The 25,405-nt window shown below is 39.4% G+C and overlaps 1 protein-coding gene across 1 annotated transcript in view; it reads left to right on the forward strand.

The window, feature by feature from the left end:
- The window catches only part of LOC138827008 (bifunctional heparan sulfate N-deacetylase/N-sulfotransferase 3), a 131,477-nt gene that overhangs the window by 61,656 nt on the left and 44,416 nt on the right, over window positions 1-25,405 (forward strand). Inside the window, exons 4-5 of the mRNA XM_070022502.1 lie at window positions 5,860-6,045; window positions 11,423-11,551. Coding sequence (XP_069878603.1) covers window positions 5,860-6,045; window positions 11,423-11,551 — 315 coding nt within the window. The remainder of the gene's footprint in view (window positions 1-5,859; window positions 6,046-11,422; window positions 11,552-25,405) is intronic.

The following is a 25,405-nucleotide window of genomic DNA, read 5'->3' on the forward strand; positions in this document are numbered from 1 at the left end:
AGCACACCAAGGTGGTGCAAACCACATGTGAGAGGGTGCTGAGGTAGGAACAAGTTCAGGGAGCTGGAGGAAAACATGAACATGACTACATGTGTGGGCGGGAGGTGGGGGGAGGTGGCGGTGATAGACTTTGAATGAGGCTGTATTTAAGAGGCAATGGTCAGGGGGCTGGGATGGTGGCTCAGTGGTAGAGCGCTTGCCTTGCATGCCTGAGGCCCTGGGTTCGATTCCTCAGCACCACATAAGCAAAAAGAAAAAAGCCGGAAGTGGCGCTATGGCTCAAGCGGTAGAGCGCTAGCTTTGAGCTGAATAGCTGAGGGGCAGCGCCCAGGCCCAGAGTTCAGGCCCCACGACCGGACCAAAAAAAAAAAAAAAAAGAGGCAATGGTCATACCTGCAGGGATGAAGATCATGTTAGAATTTTGCATTCTAAGTCCAAAGGAAAAACACGGAAATATTCTGGGTTTGGGTTTTTTTTTTTACTTTTTATTTTATATTTTGTCGGTCATGGGGCTTGAGCATTCTGCCACTTTGAATCACAGCACTACTTTCAGTTTTCTTGTGGCTCACTGGAGATAAGAGTCTCACAGACTTTCCTACCCAGGCCAGCTTTGAACCACCATCGTCAGATCTCAGTCTCCTGAGTAGCTAGGATTACAGATGTGAATCCCCAACACCTTGCAATCATGTAAATCTTTTGAATAGAGATTCATATGTTTATGTTTGTATCTTTAAAACAGTTCTTCCTCTGCTTTGTGGAGCATGGGATGCAAGAAGGTAAGGGAGGAAACTGTAGAGTACAAACCTATATTCGCAGGCCCTGGGGTTAAGTTGGTGTGTTGGTCTACAGTGATGCTGTTGAGAAAAGTGAAGCAGATACATTTAAGATACATACTGGAAATAGTACTGATGGGAAGCCATTATTGGAGTAAGATTAGGGAAGGATGAGGAAAAAGGAGTGTCAAAATAACATCTGTCTTTTTGGTACAGCATCTGGTTGGTTGTTAACTGATAGTGTCATTTAATGACACATCAGAATCGTAAAGGAAGAGCAGATCTGGGGCCAGGGCTGAGAATGGAGATTCAGAGTTCAGTTTGGACATGAATTAACCCCACTGGTTCTCTGAGTGTTTAATTTACATATTATAATAGCATAGCCATACTCCTCAGCCTTTATGATCCATATCTTCTCTTACTAGGAAAACAGAACGCAGAGTACCTGGAGTGAAGATGCTACTTTCATTATGTTTTTCATTGACCTTTGATTGAAAGTTAAACTTTTTAAAAGTAGAATTTTAATTTTAGACTTTCTGCTACAGATTGAAAAACAATATGTGCTTAATCTAAAATTGAAAGATTTGGATGGGAATAGTCAGCCAAGAACCTAGGTATAGCTAGCTCTTCCAAAACATGATAGTCTAAATTTTTCTATGATAGGTTTTTAGGTATTCTCATTCATATACAATGTTGGGAATGCAAATTTGTGTTGCCTTTATCCAAGTCATTTAAAAGAGGCTACAATCCTCTTTTAAACATGCTGGTGGCTCATACCTATAACCCTAGCTATTTAGGAAACAGAGATCTCAAAAAGCATTGTTCAAGGCCAGTTTTGGTTAAAAAGCTCATGAGACCTCATGTGGCATGCACCTGTCATCTCAAGCTATATTAGGAGACTCAAAACTGGAGGATCACGGTTCCTGGCTAGCCTGGGTAGAAAACCTGTGAGTCTACAGATCAACAGAAGAAGCTGCATGCGATGACCCGTTTGTTATCCCAGTACAGTAAGAAGCACAAATAGGAGAATCACAGTCCAAGCACAATATTTGTTGTTTGTTTCCTGGACAGTCATTTGGTCTGGCATGAAATGAACTCTCAATGTAGTTTTGATTTGCCTTTCTATTATGGTTAAGGATGTTGAACATTTCTTCATGCATCTATTGGTCTTTTGTATATCTTCTACAGTGGAGGAGGGTAGGGAACTGTCTCCTGTGTCTTTTGGCAAAGAGGGAAGGGTGGCACATAAGTGTCAACTATCCATAGTCGAATGTAACATAGCTTAGAAAAGCAACAAAGGGAGGGGAGGGTAGCAAGGGCAATAATAATGACCAGTGTTCACTAACCGTGTAGCATGTCTCAGGAGCCTCAGCTACTGTGCTCGGTACATCATTTAATTACTCTTACCCCTTTGTACGAAGTGCCCTAGTGACCAGCATTTTAAGAACAGAGCATGCAGCAAGCCTTTTGCCATACATCACACTGATGTTAATGGGTGAAATGGCCAGATGTGTCTGAGTCCAAAAGGGAACTTTTCTACCACTGTGCCACACTGCACTGGCACCCAAACAGCTCATGAAACTCTACTGCTGAAAGCCACAAGGAAAAATATCAACTGTGTATATTGCTTACAGAATATTGTTTGGCAACCCCAAACAAGGGAGACTCTTTTATTATTAAGACAGGATTCCTAAACACCTAGCAGGTTACTTGCAGGCATTTATAACTGTCCTGAGCAATTTTTTGTTCTATTTTTGCCAATCTTGGCATAAACTGGGCCTGGGAGCTGTCCCTGAGCTCTTTTTGCAAAGCTAGCACTCTATCATTTGAGCCACAGCTCTACTTCTGGCTTTTTTGTGTAATTAATTGGAGATAGGAGTTTCACAGACTTTCCTGCTCAAGTGGCTTGAAACCACAATTCTCAGATCTCAGCCTCCTGAGTAGCTAGGATTAGAGGCGTGAGCCACCAGTCTTGAGCTCTTAATCAACATGATTTCTTATAAAGTTGCCCTGTTTACAATGATTCCATCCTTGCTTTCATCCCAGGCTCTTCAAAAAGTTTTAAATTTGTGGCAGTTTTTTTTTTCTTGTCAAAAATCTGGTTTGTATTATCACATCCTTACTTTTAAATTGCTTTAATTAATCCTTTACAGACCTTTGTTGACAATAATTATGTGTTAATATACCAGGTTGTAATTGAAAAATTGCTTTGGGCCAGATGCTGGTGGCTTCAAGCCTTTAATCCTAGCTACTCAAGAGACTGAGATCTGAGAATCACATTTTGATGACATCCTAGGCAGGAAAGTCTGTGAGACTCTTAACTCCAATCAACCACCAGAAAACCAGAAGTGGAGCTGTAGCATAAGGTGGTAGCCTTGAGCAAAAATACTCAGGAACAATCCCTAGGCCCTAGGTTCAAATGCTACGACTGACCAAAACAAAATTGCTTTGAGTTTTTAAAAACTAATATAGACAAGGAGACATTTCAGCTCAGGTTTAGTGATGGAGTAAAGGACTAAGAGTTGCACAGTGAAGGAAATGTCTACGTGGGTTGCAGATGAAATGAAGAACACCAATCGCTTCTTCCCAGCCTTCATTAACCCGGGTGTGACTCACTCTACTTGTGGGTCCCCATATCATATCGTCCTCCTCATAGCAGCCATACATGGCTCTCACTACTAGAATCCTCATCTCCAAGTGAACCAGGCTTTGAGCAATGACCAAGAGAGAGGAGACTTTCCAGTGGAGGGGGCAAAATGTGTCCAATGTACAGCAAAGACATGGTGGCAGTCCTAAGGAAATGGGAAAGGAATGCTGGATGCCATAGGAGATCAGGCTATGTGTGTCAGGTTGGGATCAATTTTTGAGGGGCTTTTGTGTCACCAGAAGGAATCTGACAGGAGCTGAAGGAACTCTGCTTTTCTTCTGTGTTTGGGTGCTTTGCATACTTCCTTCCCCTTTTAGTTAGTATTTTGGTGGAGGGACAAAGCTTACTGCACGTCTTTTGCTCTTTGCACATCTGTTTGTAGCACATTTCCACAGCTCAATCCGCTTAGCAGCCTCATACTATGGTTCTCTGTGTGTGACATTGGTCCATGGCAAGCAGACAAGTATGACTAATTCAAAGGAAATCTACTTAAGTGGAACCTTTGAAGACTATCAAGTAATTAAAAATACAGAAAATAAATTAAGACTCATTCAGGAGAAAAATAATGTCTGTGCCCATAAAAACTGAACCATGTTTCATCATTTCTGCCTGTGTACCCTCCCTCTATGCCCTACAGCAATCCAGTCAGGGCTCAGGAACCACCTCAAGCAGAACACCGTTTACCATGATGCAAAATTGTCCTAAACCCCTTCAAAATTATCCAGTTTACTTTAGATTTCATTTGGGTTTTGAAAATAACCTAAGGAAATTATCCGGTTTCACTTTAGATTTCTTTTGGGTGCTGAAAATAACCTAAGGAGGACCACGCGAATAAGAAGTATTATGACATATGACTGCACCGTTGTGCACGTGTGATTCTGAGATCCCTTTATTGGGAGTGAGCATTACTAGGTTTGAAATTGGAGCTTCCTGCTTGCTCAGCCAGTATTCTACCCCTCAAGCCATGCTTTCAGTTGGCTTTTTGCTGGTTATATTTGCAGATGGACTTTGACTTTGATCTGTGATCCACTGGACCTTCCTGAGTTGGTAGGATTACAGACGTGAGCCACCAATGCCCAATAAAACCTTTTAAAAAATGTACCCATTTTATTTTATTTTTTTTTGTGTAGCAATAGAGTGTTTATTGGTGAAGCTTTTTTTTCTTTTTTTTTCTTTTTTTAAATTTTATTTTATTTTATTTGTGAACATACTGTACAGAGGGGTTACAATTACATGGGCAGGATAATGCGTACATTTCTTACCAAGCATTGCAGCCTCCTCCTTTTGTTTACCCTTCACATCCCTTCCCAGCCTCCCCCCTCCCCCCCAATCCCAATCCTTCTCCTTCCCCCCCTTCCTCCCCCCCCCCACCGACGTTGTAAAGCTCGTTTTGGACATGACAACTTGTACTTCTCATTGTTGCAACAGGAATGGACCCATTTTATGTATAAACATCAGATTTCAAGTCATCTAATTTTCCAGATTATTTGGCTCTTACAGTATATTCTGCTGTTGTTATGGGTCTATTTCCAAAAAATGCTCTATGTAATTTTCTACTTTCTACTTTGTTCTGATGTCTCAGAAGACAATTACTAGCCCACATACTAGGGGACAACAGATATGTACCAAACACTGCAGAAACTTCAGCCAACAAAAGAAAATCCTTTGAGCAGGACTGGTGAACTTGAAAGAGTCACTGTTCTTCTAATTCTTGGCTTTTGCTCTATGGAGAATGCTCAATACTGTTTGTAGCAAGCATTTGTTATTTAAATTGTTGGCATTGTGAGCAAGAGCCAGGTGCCCAGAGCTCACACCTGTAATCCTAACTACTCAGGAAACTGAGATCTAAAAGACTGCAACTTTAAGGCCAGTGAGGGCAGAAAAGTCTGCCTGACTCCATATCCTAAATAACCAGCAAGAAACTGGGCTAGTATTGTGGCTCAAGGGGAGGGAAAGGGAAGGAAGGGGAGGGGAGCAGAGGGGAAGGGAAGGAAAGGAAAGGGACGGGAGGGAGGGGAAGAGTAAGGAAGGGGAGGGAAAGGGAAGAAGGAAATAGGAAGGAAGAAAATGAGGGAATAAAGGAAATAAAAAAGAGGAGGGAGGGAAGGCTGAGGGAGAGAGAGGGAAGGGAATGGGAAGAAAGAAAAGGGAAGGAAGGAAGCAAGTGAGGAGGGAGGGAGGGAGGAAATTGAGAACAATAATAAACACAAAGATGTGTCTGACCTGTCACCTATCAAGCCCACCTACAACAAGATCAAAACTGGTAAAAGAGTTGCCTGACTTCATGCTGTCTAGAGGTCTACATGTCTATCACTCCTATTTTAATACACAGTGATGTATTTGAATACATTTATTTAGAGTATATTTCAAAATGCTGTGGTAAGAACCAGATTAGCCACAAATCTTGGCCCTGGCTCATCATGGTCTGCTTGGTCTTAGGAACACGGCATTCCCACTGACATGGGCTATGCAGTGGCCCCCCACCACTCAGGCGTCTACCCTGTGCACGTTCAGCTTTATGAGGCCTGGAAGAAGGTCTGGAATATTAAAATCACCAGCACAGAGGAATACCCACACCTGAAACCAGCCAGATACCGGAGGGGCTTCATCCACAAAAACATCATGGTGAGTCTGCTGCCCAACACAGGGCCTGCCACTAATTCCCCAGGACAGGAAGGAGAGAGAGAGACCAACCATGGGGAAGAATGACGGAAGGGGTGACATTGAGCCAGATGCATTGTATTCACAAACTGATAGGTTGAACTGATACCCCTGGGTACAGCTACCTAGCGATAATATTTTTCTAAAAATCAAACTGTGGTGAAAGCGCCTCTAAGCAGGACATGCATTTGCTCTTTCTAAGGGAAGGATGTTCTCTTTAAAGTCACTTCTTCACAGTTCTGCAAAGGCAACTTATAAAATGGTATATAGCCAGGCATCAGTGACTCACATTTGTAATACTAGCTACTCAGGAGGCTGAGATATGAGGATAGTGGTTCAAAGCCACCCTAGGCAGGAAAGTCCATGAGATGCCTATCTTCAATTAACCACCAGAAAATCTGAAGTAGAGCTGTGGCTTCAGTGTTAGAACACGCACTCGAGCTGAATTGCTGAGGGACAGCGCCCAGGCCCAGAGTTTAAGCCCCACAACTTACAGAAAAAAAAAAAAAAAACCAAAAAACAAAAAAGTAGTATATATTCCTGACATTAAATTGGGAAAACATTACAATGAATTTGCAGGTGATTTTAGAAGTCACTATTTCTCTCTCCCCCCCCCCAAAAAAAAACCACACAGTATGACATAGTATGTAAAACTAATGCCAACTCTATTAACTATGCTGCCCTTTTGTAAGCCAAACCATGCTTTTCTTCTTACACAGCAAGCTAAAAAATAAAAATTAAGCTACGCAGCAAGAAGCCACATGTGAAGACCTGAATAATTATTAACAGATAATAATACACAGTAATGATAGATAATGTTAATTAGATGATTACTATCCATTGACTAATTCTCTCCAGGGCTTCTGTTGGGTTTTGTTTTGTTTTGTTCTACTATGGTGATTAACAAATATTGCCAAAATATTACTGCCTAATAGTTTGTGAGACCTCCCAAAGTAAGTCATTAAACTTTAGTATTTTTCCTCCAAGTCATAAAATCCAAGGGAGGTACCTGGGAAGTTAGGAATGGACTAATTTAGACTCACACCCAAGGAAGAAACAACCCAAAAATCACTAGGCAATGAGCCACTTGAAACTTTGAATCCAACTGATACTTTTGAACAGATGTCTACCCTTAAGAATTAGGCATAAGTGGGGCTGGGAAGGTGGCTCAGTGGTAGAGCGCTTGCCTTGCATGCCTGAGGCCCTGGGTTCGATTCCTCAGCACCACATAAGCAAAAAGAAAAAAGCCAGAAGTGGCACTGTGGCTCAAGTGGTAGAGCGCTAGCCTTGAGCTGAAGAGCTGAGGGACAGCACCCAGGCCCAGAGTTCAGGTCCCACAACTGGGCCCAAAAAAAATAAAAAGAATTAGGCAAAAGTGACTTTTTTCAGACAATATCCTGAAGTCTACAAAAATTAGAGTGGGTAATGACATTCATCTTGGATCAACTCACATCTTGACTTGTCCCTCAATTTAAAAAAAGATATTATAAATGCTAGTTGTGAATATAATAGCCACATTTTATGTGAGTCTGCCCTTCCTCTGCCCTGAAAATAAATTTACCATGCCTCAAACTGCCAGGGTTCCGACCAGAGTTTAAAAGACCTAACTTGTCTCATAATTTAAAAGCACTCAGTGGTCTTCTGTCATTATGAACTCATAGGTAGTTTTAGGATAGTGAAGTTAAGTCTCTAAAATGATTTTATTCAATGTTGTTTTGTTTTGTCTCTGTTTCTTATGGCCAGGAAACTTGCTGGGTTATATCTCTTGAGATATGCTCATTTCTTCCTTTTTGAAAACACATTTTGCCTGTATTTTAAATACATGAATTTTGTAGCTACTAACAGGCCCCTAACAGATCCTGTTTTGATGGAATTGTCTCCCTGGTTCCACTTTCGCATAGAAAAGTTGGATGTGTGGTAGTCACCTGGGTGAGAATTTCCAAGTGAGAAATGTCTAGTAGGCCATGGATTATTCAAAAGGAGAGAGAACAGAGCAAGCGGCCATCCAAAGAAAGATACAAAGCAGACCACAGGAGCCAACACACTCTCTTAGTGAGAGACTGTAGCAAAAATAGGGCCAGTACCTGAGGAGTAAATTTTAGGTCAATGCATAGTTCGCTGTTTGAGATGAAGCAAACTCCAGAAATCAAACTCAAAAGCCTTTAACAGAAACTCATTGATTCCTCAATTCCTAATTCAGTTCTGTAGTTCAAGCATTAGCACTGCAGACAGACCTCACTTGCCCCTCCTCAGCCTTAGGAGTTCTAGTAGTTTCCACACTGCCAAATGAGCGTCAGGACCTCAATCACTCTGGCTTGCATCCTCTTTTGTATCTTCCTATCCCCGTGCAACTTAGACTCATCCAGCCCAGGAGGCCCACAACAGAACTGCTCCTCGGGCCTGTGGCCACTCTGCTACCTTGACTTTCTGCCTCTTTCTACTTCAGCATCAAGTGCCATGTCTTACAGTTCCCCCAAAAGAATGCTAATATACATGAGCTCTGTGCCAGTATGAGGCCCACGGTGATCTTACTCTCTTCTGAATTCCTGTACTCCTCTAGGCACACAAAAACTAAACAAGTTCAAAGTTCGTGAACTTTAAGCTGAGTCTTGCACTTTCAAATAGACAGTGTTTATCTTCATCCCATAAGGAGCTAATGGGAACCAGAGCTGTACTTAATCCTGGTTGTTAAACATGTGTGGAGAGACCCAACAACCTCTCAGCAAGACTACGCATGCTCCCTACTTACTGTGACCAACGCAGCTGCCCATGACAAAACCTGTCATTAACTCTGCAGGCCGTAGCCTCCTCCCTCCCCTCTCATGGTCTCTACTGATCAGAAATAATGTTGGGACCTTTGCCTGTTTTTAGTTATAGGAGTCTGGCTTAAGATACCATAGGATTCCTATCTATTCACTAAGGCTCTCATAACCATCTCCCAACTGAGAGTTGTCAGCGGCTGTAAGGTTTCCATCAGTGTCTCTTAAGTTCGAATCTGATGGTATTACACTCCCAGAACCAGATCTATAGGATACCTATCTAGAGGATATCTACAGGCTAGCCAAATATGTGGTAAAGGTCTCTTATTCCTGCTCTAGCACAGGAGGGCTGTTTCAAGGAATGTGTTGGGCCTCCTGTGCCATTGCCAAGAACCATCATCGCATCCTGAGAACCTCCTTACCCTCCTGTGGGGGCCATTGTGTTCCCAGGAGTTCTGGTGGTACCCAGACTCCCTGAAGCACTGCAGGGACGACCCTTCCTAGAGTTGCAGAGTCTTCACCATGCTCCAATTCAAATAATTCACAGAAGAGACAAATCTCAATGTTTTTCACTTCTTTTGCCATTTTAAATAGAACTCGCTGGGCAAACAAGGCGCATGGAGAGCTCTTTAGGTCTTGCATAATTTTCCAAGCAAGAACTCAAACTGAATCCAACGAGTGATTTACTTATAGTCACACATTTTTATAATGCTGCACTAACCGAGCATTTAATCAGATTTGGGCATTTTCTCGCTTCACTTTTGAATATCTCTCCTTACACTGATTTAACTCCTTCAAGTAAAAGTGAATATATTCAAAGAACATTATATGTATGCATGGAAACAACACAACTAAACCTCTTTGTAGGATCAATATAGGCCGACAAAAATATTTTTGAAAAGAAAACATTCTCCCCTTGGACAGGCATCAAGATTGGAATAAGTATCTGATAAATGGATGAAGGACTATTACATTCAAGTTTACTTTCCAATGGGCTGGGAAGGTGGCTCAGTGGTAGAGCACTTGCCTTGCATGCTCGAGGCCCTGGGTTCGATTCCTCAGCACCACATAAGAAAAAAGCCGGAAGTGGCGCTGTGGCTCAGGTGGTAGAGTGCTAGCCTTGAGCTGAAGAGCTGAGGGAAAGTGCCCAGGCCCAGAGTTCAGGCCCCACGATGGACCCAAAACAAAAAAACAAAAAAAAAAAACCAAGTTTACTTTCCAAGAAATGCCATTTCCAAGGATTGCTAGAAAAAAATATATTCTCATTTAGCATGTTTCTCTTATCCCTTTTTTGTTGTTAATTTTGTGCATAGTATTTGATAGTGAAGAATGCTTGCAAATGTAAACATCACCAGAGTTAATACTTTTTTATTTAAACTAACAGTCTTCCAAGTGCTTCAAGATAAAGGGGAGCTATAAGTCATATAGAGACATAGATATAAAACACAGAGATATGAACAAGGTAAAATTTTAACAAGTTTACAAAAGTAAATAGGAAATAGAAGCTTGATTTATTCAGCAATATATTGAGCTGGGAATTATGTTTCCTAAGAAAACTTTTCAGGAACTGGATTAAATAAAAAGTCAAACTAAAAGCAACAACAAAATCCTAGCATATTTGTAAAGGAATGCAAAATACAGGAAGTCTTAAGCAGTGTTTTCTGAACTAAATATGCTTTTAGAGTCAAGACAGTAGGAGGCAGCTTGTTTAGGAGCAGAAGCACAGCACCTGCTCAGGTAAGATGGTGCACAACTTACAACTCTCCAAAATATGTTCATTGATTTTCTGCACTTTAAATGTATAGAGATAAACACAGGTCATCCTGAGATCCTCCTATTAGATTTAATGAAAAACTGTTCCATCTCACATTGCCTCATCTTGTGATCTATCATTGCACTTGGACTTTTATCAGGAAATCTGTACAACTTTGAAAATAAAAATAATGTATAACAGAGACAGATAATCGCTGGCATTTATCATTCTGCTTATGACACTTTCAAATAGTTACTAACCAAATGGTTAACCTCTTATTTTAGAACTGGCAAGCTTCACACCTAGAATTCTGGTCACTCACGACACCCTGTGGTAATCTTTTCAAACTAGAGCAGATGCTATGATTTGTGTTTCAGGTTATTTGTTCTAATTTAAAATGTCATATCCAAAGCAGCACATTAACAGTTCACATCCTTTTCCAATGCATGTGCAGAATACAGCAGAAAGTGTCATCCTTTACATATTTGCCTACAGGGATTATAATGTAACACCAACAATTGAACTATTTGGAATGGTTTGTTCCTTTTTATTTGTTAAGAAGCTAATATATATTAGGCTTTATAGTAAAAGTACTGACCTTTACATTTGAAATAGAAAAGTAGCTAAAATAATGCGAAGTATATTTTAGTTTTAAATATTTCTTTAACTTTCCTCATGGTTCCATCAATATTATCCTATCTTTCCCAGAATGTTTCCAGGCCCTGGTTAGAGTTCAATTATATCACTTTTCATGAGGACAAAAGTGAAACACTTAGTTCAACTGAGTAATTTAAAGAGCTCTTCTCCTTACACGGGCATTTTCCTCCAGGTTCTTCCAAGACAGACCTGTGGACTTTTCACTCACACCATTTTCTACAAAGAATACCCAGGGGGTCCAAGGGAGCTGGACAAGAGCATCCAAGGAGGTGAACTTTTCTTCACTGTGGTACTCAACCCAGTAAGTACTTGGAGCTAATCTTCAAATACATAATGAAAAATGATACAGTGGGTGAAAGTCATCCTGAAAACCAGAGAGAGAGAGAAAGCTAGAGAGAAAAAAATCTAAGTCTAAACTCTAAATGATGTCTAAGTCTAATGAAGTCAAATGAAGCCTAAGCTCTAAAAGAGACCATAAAACCTAACTTGAAGCCTGGCACCAAGGGCTCACGCCCATAATTTTCGCTACTCAGGAGGCCGAGATCTGAGGATCAGTTTAAAGCCAGCCCAGGTAGAAAAGTCTGTGAGACTCTTATCTCCAATAAACTATTCAGCAAAAGCCAGAAGTAGCACTGTGGCTCAAGTGTTAGAGTGCTAACCTTGAGCACAAAGAGGCTCAGGGACAGTGCGTAGGCCCTTAGTTCAAGCCCCAGTACAAGGGGAGAAAAATCTGACTTGAATCACATCTACAAATGAAGACTCTTCAACTCTACTAACAACAGTGTCATGAGGAACTTAGGGCAGAGTAAGCAAAGTGAAGCACCAGACCCTTCTTTGTGTTGAAAAATGTGCTGATTTTAGACATTCTTGCTAGTGTGTATTAATTTTTCAACTAGAAGCTCCCCTTTCTCTATAAGGCATCAGTGTTGTTGTTTTTACTTAGGCAACTATTATACCCTTCTCTCTTTTCTCTTTTCTCTCACAAGTTCTCTCTGCCATCAAGGCAAAGAACTAAATGAGAAAATAAGGTCACTATTCTACCTTCATTCTCACCTTTCTGGGTTACAGAACAACCCTGTTTAATGGACCACTGTTCTGCTTCCTTCGTTTCTTAATACCTGAGTATCAGCAACATGAGGAACCATTCACACGTTTGCTTGAGGCAAGTCTTATAAATAGGGTAGTGAAAGAAGAACTAATTGAAGTAAGCTGTGCAAGGAAAAGCTGTTAGTGATTTTCCCTTGTGAGGGAACATAAAAAGGAAAGCTCAAGTTTATTTATTAGATGTGTGGGTTTGCCCCTAGCATTAGCAATATTCAAGATGAAAAACTGTAATTATCTCTAAATATGAACCAAAAAAATCCTATCAGGATAAAAGTTGGCTAAAATTAGAAATAAACAGAAAAACATTTGCAAGACTCCTATCTCAACCATAATTTTCCAGGTCCTGTGAATCAAAATGCACCTGGTTTTCACCATCTCGTTCTAGTCCACAGCTGGGTCTGTTTTTTAGCATCTTAGAAAAATACCATAGAAATTAAGGGTAACTCATCCTTGGGGAAAACCTGCTAGTATCCAGGTGGCTTAGAATTGTGTAGCATCTAGCCTTCTGGGAGTTTATCCCTTTGCAGATCCCTAACATACAAGTCATGAGTTAAACAGCAGCATAACTGGATTCTCCTGGATTATCTGTCTTTTACAAATGGCAGTATCTTATAAGTCGCAGCTTACGGCCTTCTCTTTTCTTTTAAATACAGCCACTAACCCATAGACCAAAGGAATTAAGCCAATATGTGATTACAGATGGGAGTCTTCATTAAAATATGCATGCTTACATTTTCATTAATAATATTAACCTATAAAATTCCGACATTTTACATTTCCTCTCATCATTGAGCCATAGAACTATAAACCGCTCTTCTGCGTTCTTCTAACTCTTGGTTGCATTGGTGCCTATAAAGTTCATTAAATATTGCTTCTTAAAATGCTTGTTATGGTTACTTATGCTCTGCAAAACACTGTCACAAATGTCCCTTTAATCGGCAACTATTTCCCATACATCCTGGCTACCAGGAAAGAACCTTCCAGTGGTACCGGTTTTTGAATTCAGTTTTTCCCTAGTTTATAACTCCTTATTTTAAACTAGATGAGGACTTGCTGTTCTTTTTTATTGGTTTCGTAGCTTTTGTCAATTTAATTCTACCACTGAGAAAAGCCGTCACTGTCAACGTGTGTTGACCCAGGTTTTGGAGCTTGCTGGGCTGAGGAACAGCCTTGGGGTGTTCTTGTTGTTCAGGATAGCACAAGACTAGGATTTACCCAGGGCGGAAGCTAGGAAAACCCCAGGCACTGTTGGCTGCATGAACACCACCACACGCTTTCTGTGAAGCACAAAACACTTGATCAGTTCACCTGCTGCAAAGGAAACTATATAAATAACCACTAGGCAGGCTCAGAGAACTGAAAATGATAAGGATGGCAAGAAGGACTCACTGACAAAGAACACCTACCCTTTCACATGCTTGTAGAAAAGAGACTGGTAGGGGTGCCTTTTAATGTCTCTAGTTCCATCTGTCTTAGGAAGATGTGGTCATCCTCCACGCAGCTTCCTGGATGTGAGGAGTGGAATCGCCACTCAGAGCCGTACTTTACCCCTAGCTGCTCTGATGACAATGTCATCTCCCAACTCCAGTGTTCTGGCTTCTGATCCCATGTTCGGAGTCACTGCTTCTGCTCAGTGACCCCATTCTCGGTGCTCACTCCCCATCAACGCATGTCCCACTCCAACATATCTTATAATAAAGCTTTGTTTGTTACTAATCCAGAAGCAAGTTGGGATTGCTAGAGGACTGTTGCCCTTCCCACTCTCAGGGGAAGCACATATTATTATATTTATATTATATAAGTTCACAGAACTAGTAATTAATACCTTTATGCCCACCTTTTATTAAATTTTGACTTTATATTCTGAGTTTCATATAGCACTCTTTCTCCATCTCTACCCAAATCTCTAAATATAAACCGGAAGTTGTGTCTTTCTTATCAAAGAAGCAGCATAAATATGGGTGTAAGTAGTGAATACCTTAAATTGGGATTAACAACAGAGACAAGGAGGTAAAATGAAAACCACAAAATGCACACAAGAATGTAAATAGAAATTAATCCACATTAAATTCAGACAGTATGATTTTCCTGGTCATATACAGCGTGTGCTTGTCTATAAAATTCATCTGAGGCTGGGAAGGTGGCTCAGTGGTTGAGTGCTGGCCTTGCATGCATGAGGCCCTGGGTTTGATTCCTCAGCACGACATAAGCAGAAAAAGCAGAAAGTGGCGCTATAGCTCAAGTGGTAGAGCGCTAGCCTTGAACTGAAGAGCTGAGGGACAGCGCCCAGGCCCAGAGTTCAGGCCCCATGACCGGCCAAAAAAAAAAAATTCATCTGAAAAGAAGCTGTTTATTCCTTTTGTTGTTTCTATTGTTGTATATTAATTGTATGAAGTATTATCTTCATTTATGCATATAGTGTACCTGATCACTTCACCCCATTTATCACTTTCATCCTCCTGCCTCTTGCTAGTTTTATAAAATGGACTTCCTATGAACTTTTCATACGTGTGTACAATGTATTTCCATGAGATTATTTCCCACCTCCATAATCTTTTCCACCCACCCACTCACCTCCCACTAGTTTGGCCCCAGACAGTTCCTTTTTGTTTACTTTTTCTATTGAAATGTAGATCCTTTGGGAGGAGCTAAGTTACATGTATCTAAACTTGCATGTGCTTTTTTCTTTACTAGTCTCACCTATTTTACTTAACATGTTGATCACCAGTTTCATTTGTGTTCCTGCAAAGGCCATAATTTTATTTGAAAACTGTCGAATCAATTCATTTGTCTGCTTATTAATTGCATTATTTATTCTCTAGTTGCTTAACCTCTAAAGTTATTTTTATATTCCATATATTATTCTCTTATCATATTGGAAGCTGGAAAACATTTTCCTCCCATTCTGTAGATGGTTTTCTTTGATGTGCAGACACCTTTTCATTTGATTCCATCCTAGCTGTCAATTCTTGCTGTTATTTCCTGAGCTACTACAGGCTTGTTAAATCTTTTTAACAAGCCTGTGCCTTGATCTTGAAGTATTTTCCCTGTGTTTTCCTCTAGTACAACTTTTTTATTCCTAGTGGAAAGGGTATATTTCTTCCTCTTTTTTCCATTAGGCCTCGAAAACATTCTGATAACAGAAAACTTTTATTGAAAAGCAAATGATCAAAACATCTTTACATCTTTACACTAGGAAAATAGCTCCTGAACATGCTCATTAGAAAGCTACCTAAGACACAGAATAAACAATTTATATAGAATACCAGAATCTCTGGAGAGGAGAGTGTATCTCATGTTTATCACATATTTAAGATGATTGTTTTCATACTTTCAGGGTAAAACAAAAATTAAAATGGGAACTATGATCAAGGTGTTAGAATTGAAGATGACCCTAAATGAGCAATAAAACAATGAAAACTAATGTTTTTTTCTAAGTGATTGGAGAATTCTAACATAAACTGTGGTTTAAAACTAAATGTAACTCCTAATCATGCTTTAAGGCTTTGCTTAGTGGCCACCTTCCTGCAGGAGCTGCCTCAGAGTCCCTACCTGGTATTATGATACTGTTTCCTGCAGACTCATTCAAAGTGCTTCCTACCCCATTGCACTCCAGAGTGCTAGGAGGCTATTCCTGCCTGGTAGCAAAGAATGGCTCTTCTTCCCTTTCCCAAAACCCTCTGGTGCCTAGCCAGGCTACCTTGTACCCAGTTTTTATGTAGGACACAGTGTCTTTTGTCAAGGAAGAAAACCTAGATTTTCTAATAACCTGGTATCCGAGTTAAATGAAGATCTGTGTATAGTGGCTCATGTCTATAATCCCAGATTCTCAAAAGGTGGGGATGGGAAGGATTGCAATTTGAGACCCAACTGGGCAAAAGTCCCTGAGACCAACATCCCAATAAACAATCTGGGCATGGTAGTTCATGACCGTATTCTCAGATCTACAATGAATGCCTATTATTCTTACAACCAGAAACAACATGCACACACACACACACACACACACACACACACACACACACACACACACACACACACACACACACTGCTACACTAAAAATCACAATAATAGTGATTTAGTAGCAAAAGATAGAAATGGAATTTCTATTTGTGTTATCAGTACACCTGAGACAGAATTATTACTTACTCAGTTCGAATTATGCTCTAGCTTTTACATGATTTGCCGAACACTCGCCTCATAGGGCTGTTTTTCGTGTATTTTTTCTACTGTTTGAGAGGGGAATCTGTCCTATCCGAAAAGTTTCTGTGTTTCGTCTTTGTGCTCCCCACTATGCTTCCTGGCACATTTTCAGTGCAGCGAGAGGTCACATAGTGTTTCTGATGATGGACTGAATGTATAGAGAGGCAAGTTGCAGGCCATGGCTTGATGGATGGTATATCCAACGACGGCTAATCACCAGTGTAATAAAACTGCCTCATAGCAGATGCCCTGCTTGCAATGAAAGGAAATTGGAGATTCAGAAATGTTTGTAAAGGGTCCCGAGTCTTTCACAGGTTTTCACAAGTAAAGTAGTTTGACATGTGACAACGAACCGTTAGAGGAGAAAGGTAATCTGATTGGTCTCCTGACTTCAGGGAACCGGCTGGTCTCCTCATGAGGTGGCCTGGGCTACGTTCTGTCAGCTCGGTATTTTTTATGATAAGAATTGCATTCTTCTTGGTTCTTACTCAGTGCTGTAAACCACCCTGTGTCACTTTTACACTCTGGGTGCTCCTAATGGGGTCTAGGTTACCAGTTCTGAGGCATTTGTAGATGTTTTGAAATGTGGGGCCATTATCTAGGAAAAGGCAACCCATGACTGTGTTAAATGTGTGTGTGTGTGGTGTGTGTGTGTGTGTGTGTGTGTGTGTGTGTGTGTGTGTGTGTGATGTGTGTGTGTGTGAGAGACAGTGCTCAGGGCCAGAATTCAAGCCCCATGAAAGAAAAAAAAACATTTGTTTCTAACATATTTATAAGATGATTTCTTTGTTGCTTTGTATGTCCCTCCCCCACGGTATAACCCCTGCTTTCATTGTATTTGATGTTGGTATAATTTGTGAAGGGGAAGGGAAAAAACAAGTCGTTTAACTAGGGATACAGGTGGACCCATTGCAACAATGATATGTACAAGTCATTATGTTGAAAAACGAACTTTACAACTTTGGTGGCGGGGGAGGATCTGCTAGGGGGGAGAGGGTGGGGGAGTATGGGAAGGGATGGGAAGGGGAAACAAAGGAGGAGGCAACAATGCTTGATAAGAAATGTACTCATTATCTTACCCATGTAATTTTAACCCCTCTATACAGTATTTTCACAATAAAAATAAATAAATAAATAAAACAATGGCAAGAAAAAAAAAAGAATTCAAGCCCCACCACTGACAAAAAGGAAAAAAGAGAGAAAGATTGTGATAAGGAAAACTGTCTTCTGTACTTTTAAAAAACTATAAATAAACACCTGTGTTCTTTATTTTTCAAATGATAAATTTTACTGATGTTGCTTATAAACTGACAAGATGTTTAAACTTGTAAAATCAAAATTGTTGCCAGGCACCAGTGCCTCATTCCTGTAATCCTAGCTACTCAGAAGACTGAGATCTGAGGATTGTAGTTCAAAGCCAGTCCATCAGAGTTCTATTTCTAATTAACCACAAAAAAAGTCAGAAGTAGAGCTGTTGCTCAAGTAGTAGGGCCTTTAGGGGGAAAAGCTAATAATAATAATAATAATAATAATAATAATAATAATAATAAGCTAAAGGAGAGTTCAAGCACCAGTAAATATATACACATATACATACATGCATGCATACATACATACATACACACATACCAGCACCCACATACACAAAGCCAAAACTGTTTCAGACATTTTCTATCCTCCATATTGGCTCTATTTTGCTACCAATAACACTCTTCCCTACTACAGTATTGTAATTAGTTGCCACTGAGTGATGATAGAACTGTAAGATTGCAAAGGTCAGTTTTGGGGCATCCACTCTTAAGAAAAACAGGACTCACTAGACTGGCTATTGTTAAGAAATATAACAAAGCAGGTAAATCCAAGTAATGGACTCAACTAGACAACCTATTTCTAAATTTTGTTTAGTTGAATAATTTGCCAAGGCCAAGGCCAAAAGTAAAAAATTAAAAAAGGCATATGGGGAAATTGTTCTCATATCAGCAATAGAAGCATTTGAAAGCATTTGTTCCAAATCAATCATGCCACATAAATTAATCCGTACATAAGTCCTATACATCACAATGAACATTCCCCTGATCTTCCCCTGTGCTTTGCCCTTGTTCCTGTAGGACTCAGTGTCTGAGGATGCATTCAAACAGGTGACAGGATACAGAAGTTGGAATTGTTTTGTTTTGGTTTGGTTTCAGAGGGAAGGGTAAAGCTATGCTACACACCATAGTTCAAAATGAGCAACAATGTTGGAGCTTTTGCCAACCATACCAAATAACCAATAGCTGGATGATGGGTAGAATCTAGGATAGCAAAAAGTTCTTCATTCCCTCCCAGGGACTTGGATTCTCAAGTTGAACCAAGCAAGGAATGCTGTAATTCCTTGCTTAATCCTCTCATAACTTCCCATACGCTTTCAGCATAAACAGAAAGTCCTTTAGATGGGGAAAAAAATAAGCAAACCAAGTCTGGCCACTTTAAATTTTTCTGGACATTTCTTTCACTAATCTGTATTTGCCATTCCCTTCCTGAGTAAAATTTACTATCTCATTCTGTGTCTTCAAGTCAGAATACTTTTGTGAAAATCTGAGCTCACACATCACTATTCCATAGACTTCTCCCAACACCCCAGTGTTTGATTGTGGATATGTCTCTTCTGTGTGGTTGCTGCTGAGTTTAACCCTAATATATAACTTTATCTGCTTACTATAACCTATTACCTTCATCTTCCAATAATTTGTGGGTTCCTTCATTTTAAAAAATCATGTCTAGTCCTATTTTGTATATAAAAAATAGAAATAGTAGGTTCTGAATGAATAATTCATTCACCTCCCATGCCTGCATGTGCACGATATCTTTTGAACTTGAAGGACAATCTGGTTGTCCTGAAGTACACTCTTCCAGAATTCATTTCTCCTCAAGAGGGCATGCCTAACAGAGCTTTTACTAGTTCCCAACACAGCATCTCCAGAGGCCTTTTGGAAGATGTTCAGTGTTACTAGCACTGACAAAAATGCAAAGTTAAATATACTGAAGCACCATTTCTGTTCTGCTGCATGTCAAGAACTGGGAGAAATAAATTAAATTAAATTAAATTAAAACGATAAAGTATTCTGTTAACAAGGCTATGAGAAAAAGGTACTCATACATTCTAGTAGGAATGCAAAAGGATATAATCCTTTCAGTGAGAAGCTCAACAAAAATCTACTTACGCATTTGACCTGTGGTGTGCCCATTCTACTTTCAGAACTCTGTTTCAAGGATCTATTTTTTTTACACATCACTTGAATGCACAATTTTTAAAGGTTTTTCATTACAGAATTATTTGTACTTCATGTAGTGGGAATAACTTGAATATCTACTTGTACAAGACTTGTTAAGTATCACACCAGAACTATGCATGTGAAAATAGACTAAGGGTTAGGTTCAAATTTTACATGTGTTCGTATATACTAGTTTGTGTAAAAGTAATAGGAAAACAACAGAATGATGAGATAAGGGATAAAGGGGGAACTAATGCAACAGTGACATATACAAGACAATATGTTGGAAATGATCTGTACAACTTAAGGGTGGAGTTTAAGGGGAGGGAAAGTAGGAAAAAATGAGGGAAGAGATAACAAGTTTGACAAAAAAATGTCCTTATTACCTTATTTATGTAACTGTAACCCCTCTGTAAAATACCTTGACAATAAAAAAGTAATTAAAAAAGTAAAAGGAAAGACACACCAAAAATACACCAAATTGTTATGTACAGGAAATGAGGAGAGGGCAATGGGAAGATAAAAGGGAGCAATATTTTACTAAGTATAGTTTTGGTTTTTCTCTATACAATGTTTTTGTCAGAAAAATAAACATAAAAAGATTGTCCTTATATCAAGTAGAGACAAATGTGAAAACTGACAACAAATGTATAAGTAACCCACTATTTGAGAAATTGCATCCATTGGATATGCTAAGGACAATAATTAATTAAGATAATTTCAAGATTGTATATATTTAGTAAATAAAAGACCAAGACCCAAAATAGAAATTTTACGCTTGTGTGTGTGTGTGTGTGTGTGTGTGTGTGTGTGTGTGTGTGTGTGTATGTGTGCCAGCCATGGGGCTTGAACTCAGGGCCTAAGTACTACATCTGAGGCTTTTGCCACTTGAGCCAAAGTACTACTTTTGGTGGTTGATTGGAGATAAGAGTCACATGGATTTTCGTGCCAGGAATTCCTTCAAATCACAATCCTCAGATCTCAGCCTCCTGAGTAGCTAGAATTACAGGCATGAACCTCTGGCATCTGGCTAAAATAAAAAAGGAGCACTAGAGACAAAGAAGGACATTGCCCAACAGTTACTAATAATAACATTTATTAATCTATATGTCAGGGCATGAGAACTTCGAAGTACATGAAATAAGTATTGACAGAAATGACTAAATAGCAACACAGGTAATAGACCATAATTACCTATTTTCAACAATAGAACATTCAGGATGAAGATCAGTAAAGAAACAGAAAACATGAACAAAGCTAAAGGGCAAATTGACTTAGAAGCTAGACTATTCCACTCAGCTGCAGCAGAATATGCTTTCCTCAGATGGTATTCAGCATAGAGTACGTGTGTGAGGGCACAAAAAAAATCCCTTAATGTTAAAATCATCCATTAATGTTAAAATCAGTTCTAACCACAGACAAACTAGAAATCAAGAACAGAAGGAAAAGTGGAGAGTCCACAAATAAGTACAGATAAACAAAACATTTTTAACAATCCAGAGAGCAAAGAGGAAATCAAAAGAGAAATTAGAAAATATCTTGATGTAAATGAAATCAGAAATGTATGCCAAAATTTATGCAATTTGGCAAAAGCAATATTATAAAGGAAGTTTATATCAATTAAGAAAATCTCAAATAACTTAATTCTACCTTAAGGAACCAGAAAAAGAAAAGCAAATGAGCCCAAAATTAGAAAGAAAAAGGAAATAATAACTATTAGAGCAAAAGTCAACAAAATAGAGGACAGAAAAGCAATGCAAAATAACAAAGTTACAGGTTGGGGGAGGGTGGGTTATATCAACTCTGGGCTCAGGGCTTGAGTGAGCACTGTCCCTGAGCCTCTTTGCTCAAAGTTAGCACTTGATCACTTGAGCTGCAGCCCCACTGCCAGCTTTTTCTGTTGTTTTATGGTTAAGTGAAGATAAGGGTCTCATGGACTTTTCCTGCTTGGGCTGGCTTCTAATTGCAATCCTCAAATCTCAGCCTTTTGTGTAGCTCAGGTTACAGGCATGAGCTGTAGCTGGCAAACAAAATTAAAAGTCATTTATGTTTTCATTTTTTGAAGATTAACAAAGATGACATCCCTTTAGCTAGTAATTAAGAAAAAAGAGAGAAAGGTCTCTAATAAAATCAGAAAGAGAAATCATTATACCAATCACAGAAATGAAATGATCTTCATATACTACTATAAACAACCACATACCAACAAAATAGATAACAGAAAAATAGTGGACTACCAAACACATACAATTTATAGGACTAGATTATTAATAAAATCTAAATTGACATATAACTAGTAAGGACATTAATTCAGTGGTGTACTGGATGGCTTTATTGATGAATAGATGATAGTCACTGATTTAAAGAATTACTGCCATGGAGCTGGGAAAGTGGCTTAGTGGTAGAGTGCTTGTCCAGGATGCATGAAGCCCTGGGATCAATTCCTCAGTACTACATAAACAGAAAAAGCCAGAAGTGGTGCTGTGGCTCAAGTGATGTGCTATGCTGGAGCAAAAAGCAGCCCAGGAACAATGCCTAGTCTCACAGGTCAAGCCCCGGGACTAGCAAAAACAAAAAAAAAAGTTACTGCTAATCTTTTTGTTGTCAATATTTGAAGAGAAATTATCACCTCCAACCCTATTCTATAAGGTCAACATAGTACCCTATCATGATACCAGACATCACTACCAAAAAAATGAAAAACAAATCAATACCTCAAATGAGCCTATGATTTTTAAATTCCTAAGAAAATACCAACAAACCAGAAAAATAATATACTAAACAGTCATTAACCAACACCAAGAAGCATATATCCTTGGTCTAAGGGAGATTTAATATACAAAAACTAATCCATGTGATACACATATTCGCAAAATTCATCATTCCTTCATGATACAAAGACTTTGGAATAGAAGGAAATCATCTCAACATAGCAAATAAAGACTATATAGGAAAGCATTAGTAGTAATTTCAGCTATTTCTAACTCCACTCTGTCCCTTTATTAAGTAGGTGAGCTGCAGTAGAGAATAAGAAAGCAGGCCAGCAAGGCTTTCAGAGGGGAAGGAAACCAAAGACCACACACTGTGCCGGGCAGTGCTCCACGTGCTTGTCCATATGACCTCATTTAATTATGAAATTGTTTTCTATGTACGTAATCTTATTTGACCTTGACAACATTCTGTGAGGTTTTTAGTTTGGTTGGTCTGAGGGTCTTTTTTTTGTTCTTTGTTTGCTTATGGGTCCTCAGGCTTGAACTTGGGTCCTGGGTACTGCCCCTCAACATTTTTGCTCAAGGATAGCATTCTACCACTTGAGCCACAGATCCACTTCCAGGTTTTTCTGGTAGGTTGTTGGAGATAAATCTCATGGACTTTCCATGACTCTCAGATCTCGGCCTCTTGGGATTACAGGCATGAGCCACGGGTGCCCAGCTCTGTGAGATATTTTACAGATGAGGAAAACTGCGGTTGAAAGAGAATATAACTTGACCAAAGGAAAGAAACAGAAAAAGTCCTGTGTTCATTTGTTCTTCTGTCACTGAGCTCTTTTGACAACATGACCCTTTCATTTTCAAGCAGAATTCTTAGTCTATTTTCTCATTCTATGGAATATATTCTATAGGCAGCGTTAGAACATGAGAGGAAGAATGACACAGTAGAAATGGGTAATGAAGGCTGATGAAAAAAATTTTAAGTAAAAAATAGTCAAAGCGGTCAAAAATCATGAAATTGTGTGATGACAAGACACAGAACCATAGGTAATGCTGAGGTAATTGTATTTTGGGTTTTATTTCCCATATACTCAATAGTACTGAGGGAATGCAGCACAATTACTTTGCACAAAGGACACCATAGCTCTCCGTTTCGAGGGCTCTTGATAGATGCGGTGCTTGTCTTGTTTTATTTATACAAGAGTTGAAAATCCAGTAGAAGAGGTACAAACAGCTAAACTGAGGCCTTTCAGGATTCAGAACCTACTCTTTGCTTTTCCTCCACTAAGCTGAAGAACTGTGTTGACAGCTACTTGGTTATTGAGATGTTTTGAAGTCTTTTGCTAGTACAACTTAAAACTGGGATGGAAGCATCAACTGAAGCTTTCTGTGCAACTGTGGTTTAAATTGAAGGCTGCGCTTTATATAAACATAATTTTTGTGGTTTAACTTAGACTGTTCTCTGTGGTCTTCCCATGGAGTGGGAACGCGTCAGCAGCGCTGGTTCGCTTCCTGTGTAGGTTGGAAACTGTTAACAGCAAAGTTTGGAGACAGTCTGAGTGAGTTCTTTGCCATATGTTAAACTAAACTTGATATGAAAAATCATATCAGTTTCCAGATTCTCAGAGCATTAAAAAGAAAAAAAAGCAGCAGCTCAAGCTTTATAAATATAAAAAGCATCTGTCTGCACAGGAAATCCTACTCTGTTATTTTGCAAATGATCCCTACTTTCCATTTACAAACGAAATCACATCCAATGAATTACATAGGAAGTGATGCACCATTTTGTTTAAAATTCTGAAAGCTGGATTTGTAATTCTGTATGACTAACTGAACTGTGAACTCCAGTGGTATAGTGATCTCAACAACCTAGCCCAGCATGGTCCTGACACATTCATGTTTCCAAATGAAAGGAGAGGGAACATTTCCATAGCGTGCTGCTAACTTAAACATTTCTATCAGATCTCATTTTTTTGTCTTTAAACGGTCCCACCTCCATTTCCAACTCAAAAAGTCTCATGAGTCTTCACACACACAAATGTCTGGCAAAGCTTCCCCCTAATTTTTATTTTTCCTTCTCCTTGACTCTGAGCCTCAAAAGAATGTTCCCCAGTCTTTCACCTAGAGGCCACTGTCCTTGAGTTAGTCTTCAGTAGTCCTTTTGAGGACTTGCTTTCTATGACTGCCTTTTGGCTAGCTTCCCGGATGTCAGCTATAATTTTGTAGTTTCTTTTGCTCTGAACCAACCAAGCCATCACTTTCTTTCCCACTGTACCATGACACTTGTCAGAGTCATAAAAGAAATGCATGATCAGATCTCTGGGCAGTCACTAGTCTGCAGAGGTCTTAATGCTACCTTTATAATCCCCATATTGTACCATTCGCCCTAAGCCTTTTCTTCCTTCATCAATTCAATACTCCAGAATTTATTCTTGATTTCATTGACTGTTTCTTTGTTTCCCAAACATACTTGAAGATTTTTCCAAACAGAATCTCTAATCCTCTATTCATGCTAGTATTCCCACTGAATTCCCTGTAGCTGTGGAAAATAAGCGTTCATTCCTCTTTCAGTTTCTTCTTTTTCTTCTCACCTTTATTTTCATTTTTTTAGAAACTTCTTGCTCTCCATTCCTTTATTTCCATTTTGTCTCTCCAGAGTCCTATTAACAACATGTATTAACAATTATTATTCATCAATTGCCAAGTAGTGACTATATTTACTCACTTCTCTTGTTTAAAAGATGTTAAAAGTTGTTTTCCCTTTTTCTGTGATGTGTGGACAGATTTATTACTGGAATTCACATCTGTGATGCTGGATTGATTCTCTGGCAAGAGGGTGCATATAGCAGCCTGATGATGACTGAAGGAGAAATTACCGTTGCAAT

The sequence above is a fragment of the Dipodomys merriami genome, unplaced genomic scaffold (genome assembly GCF_024711535.1).
Source record: "Dipodomys merriami isolate MVZ:Mamm:240054 unplaced genomic scaffold, mDipMer1.0.p SCAF_15, whole genome shotgun sequence".
Taxonomy (NCBI): domain Eukaryota; kingdom Metazoa; phylum Chordata; class Mammalia; order Rodentia; family Heteromyidae; genus Dipodomys; species Dipodomys merriami.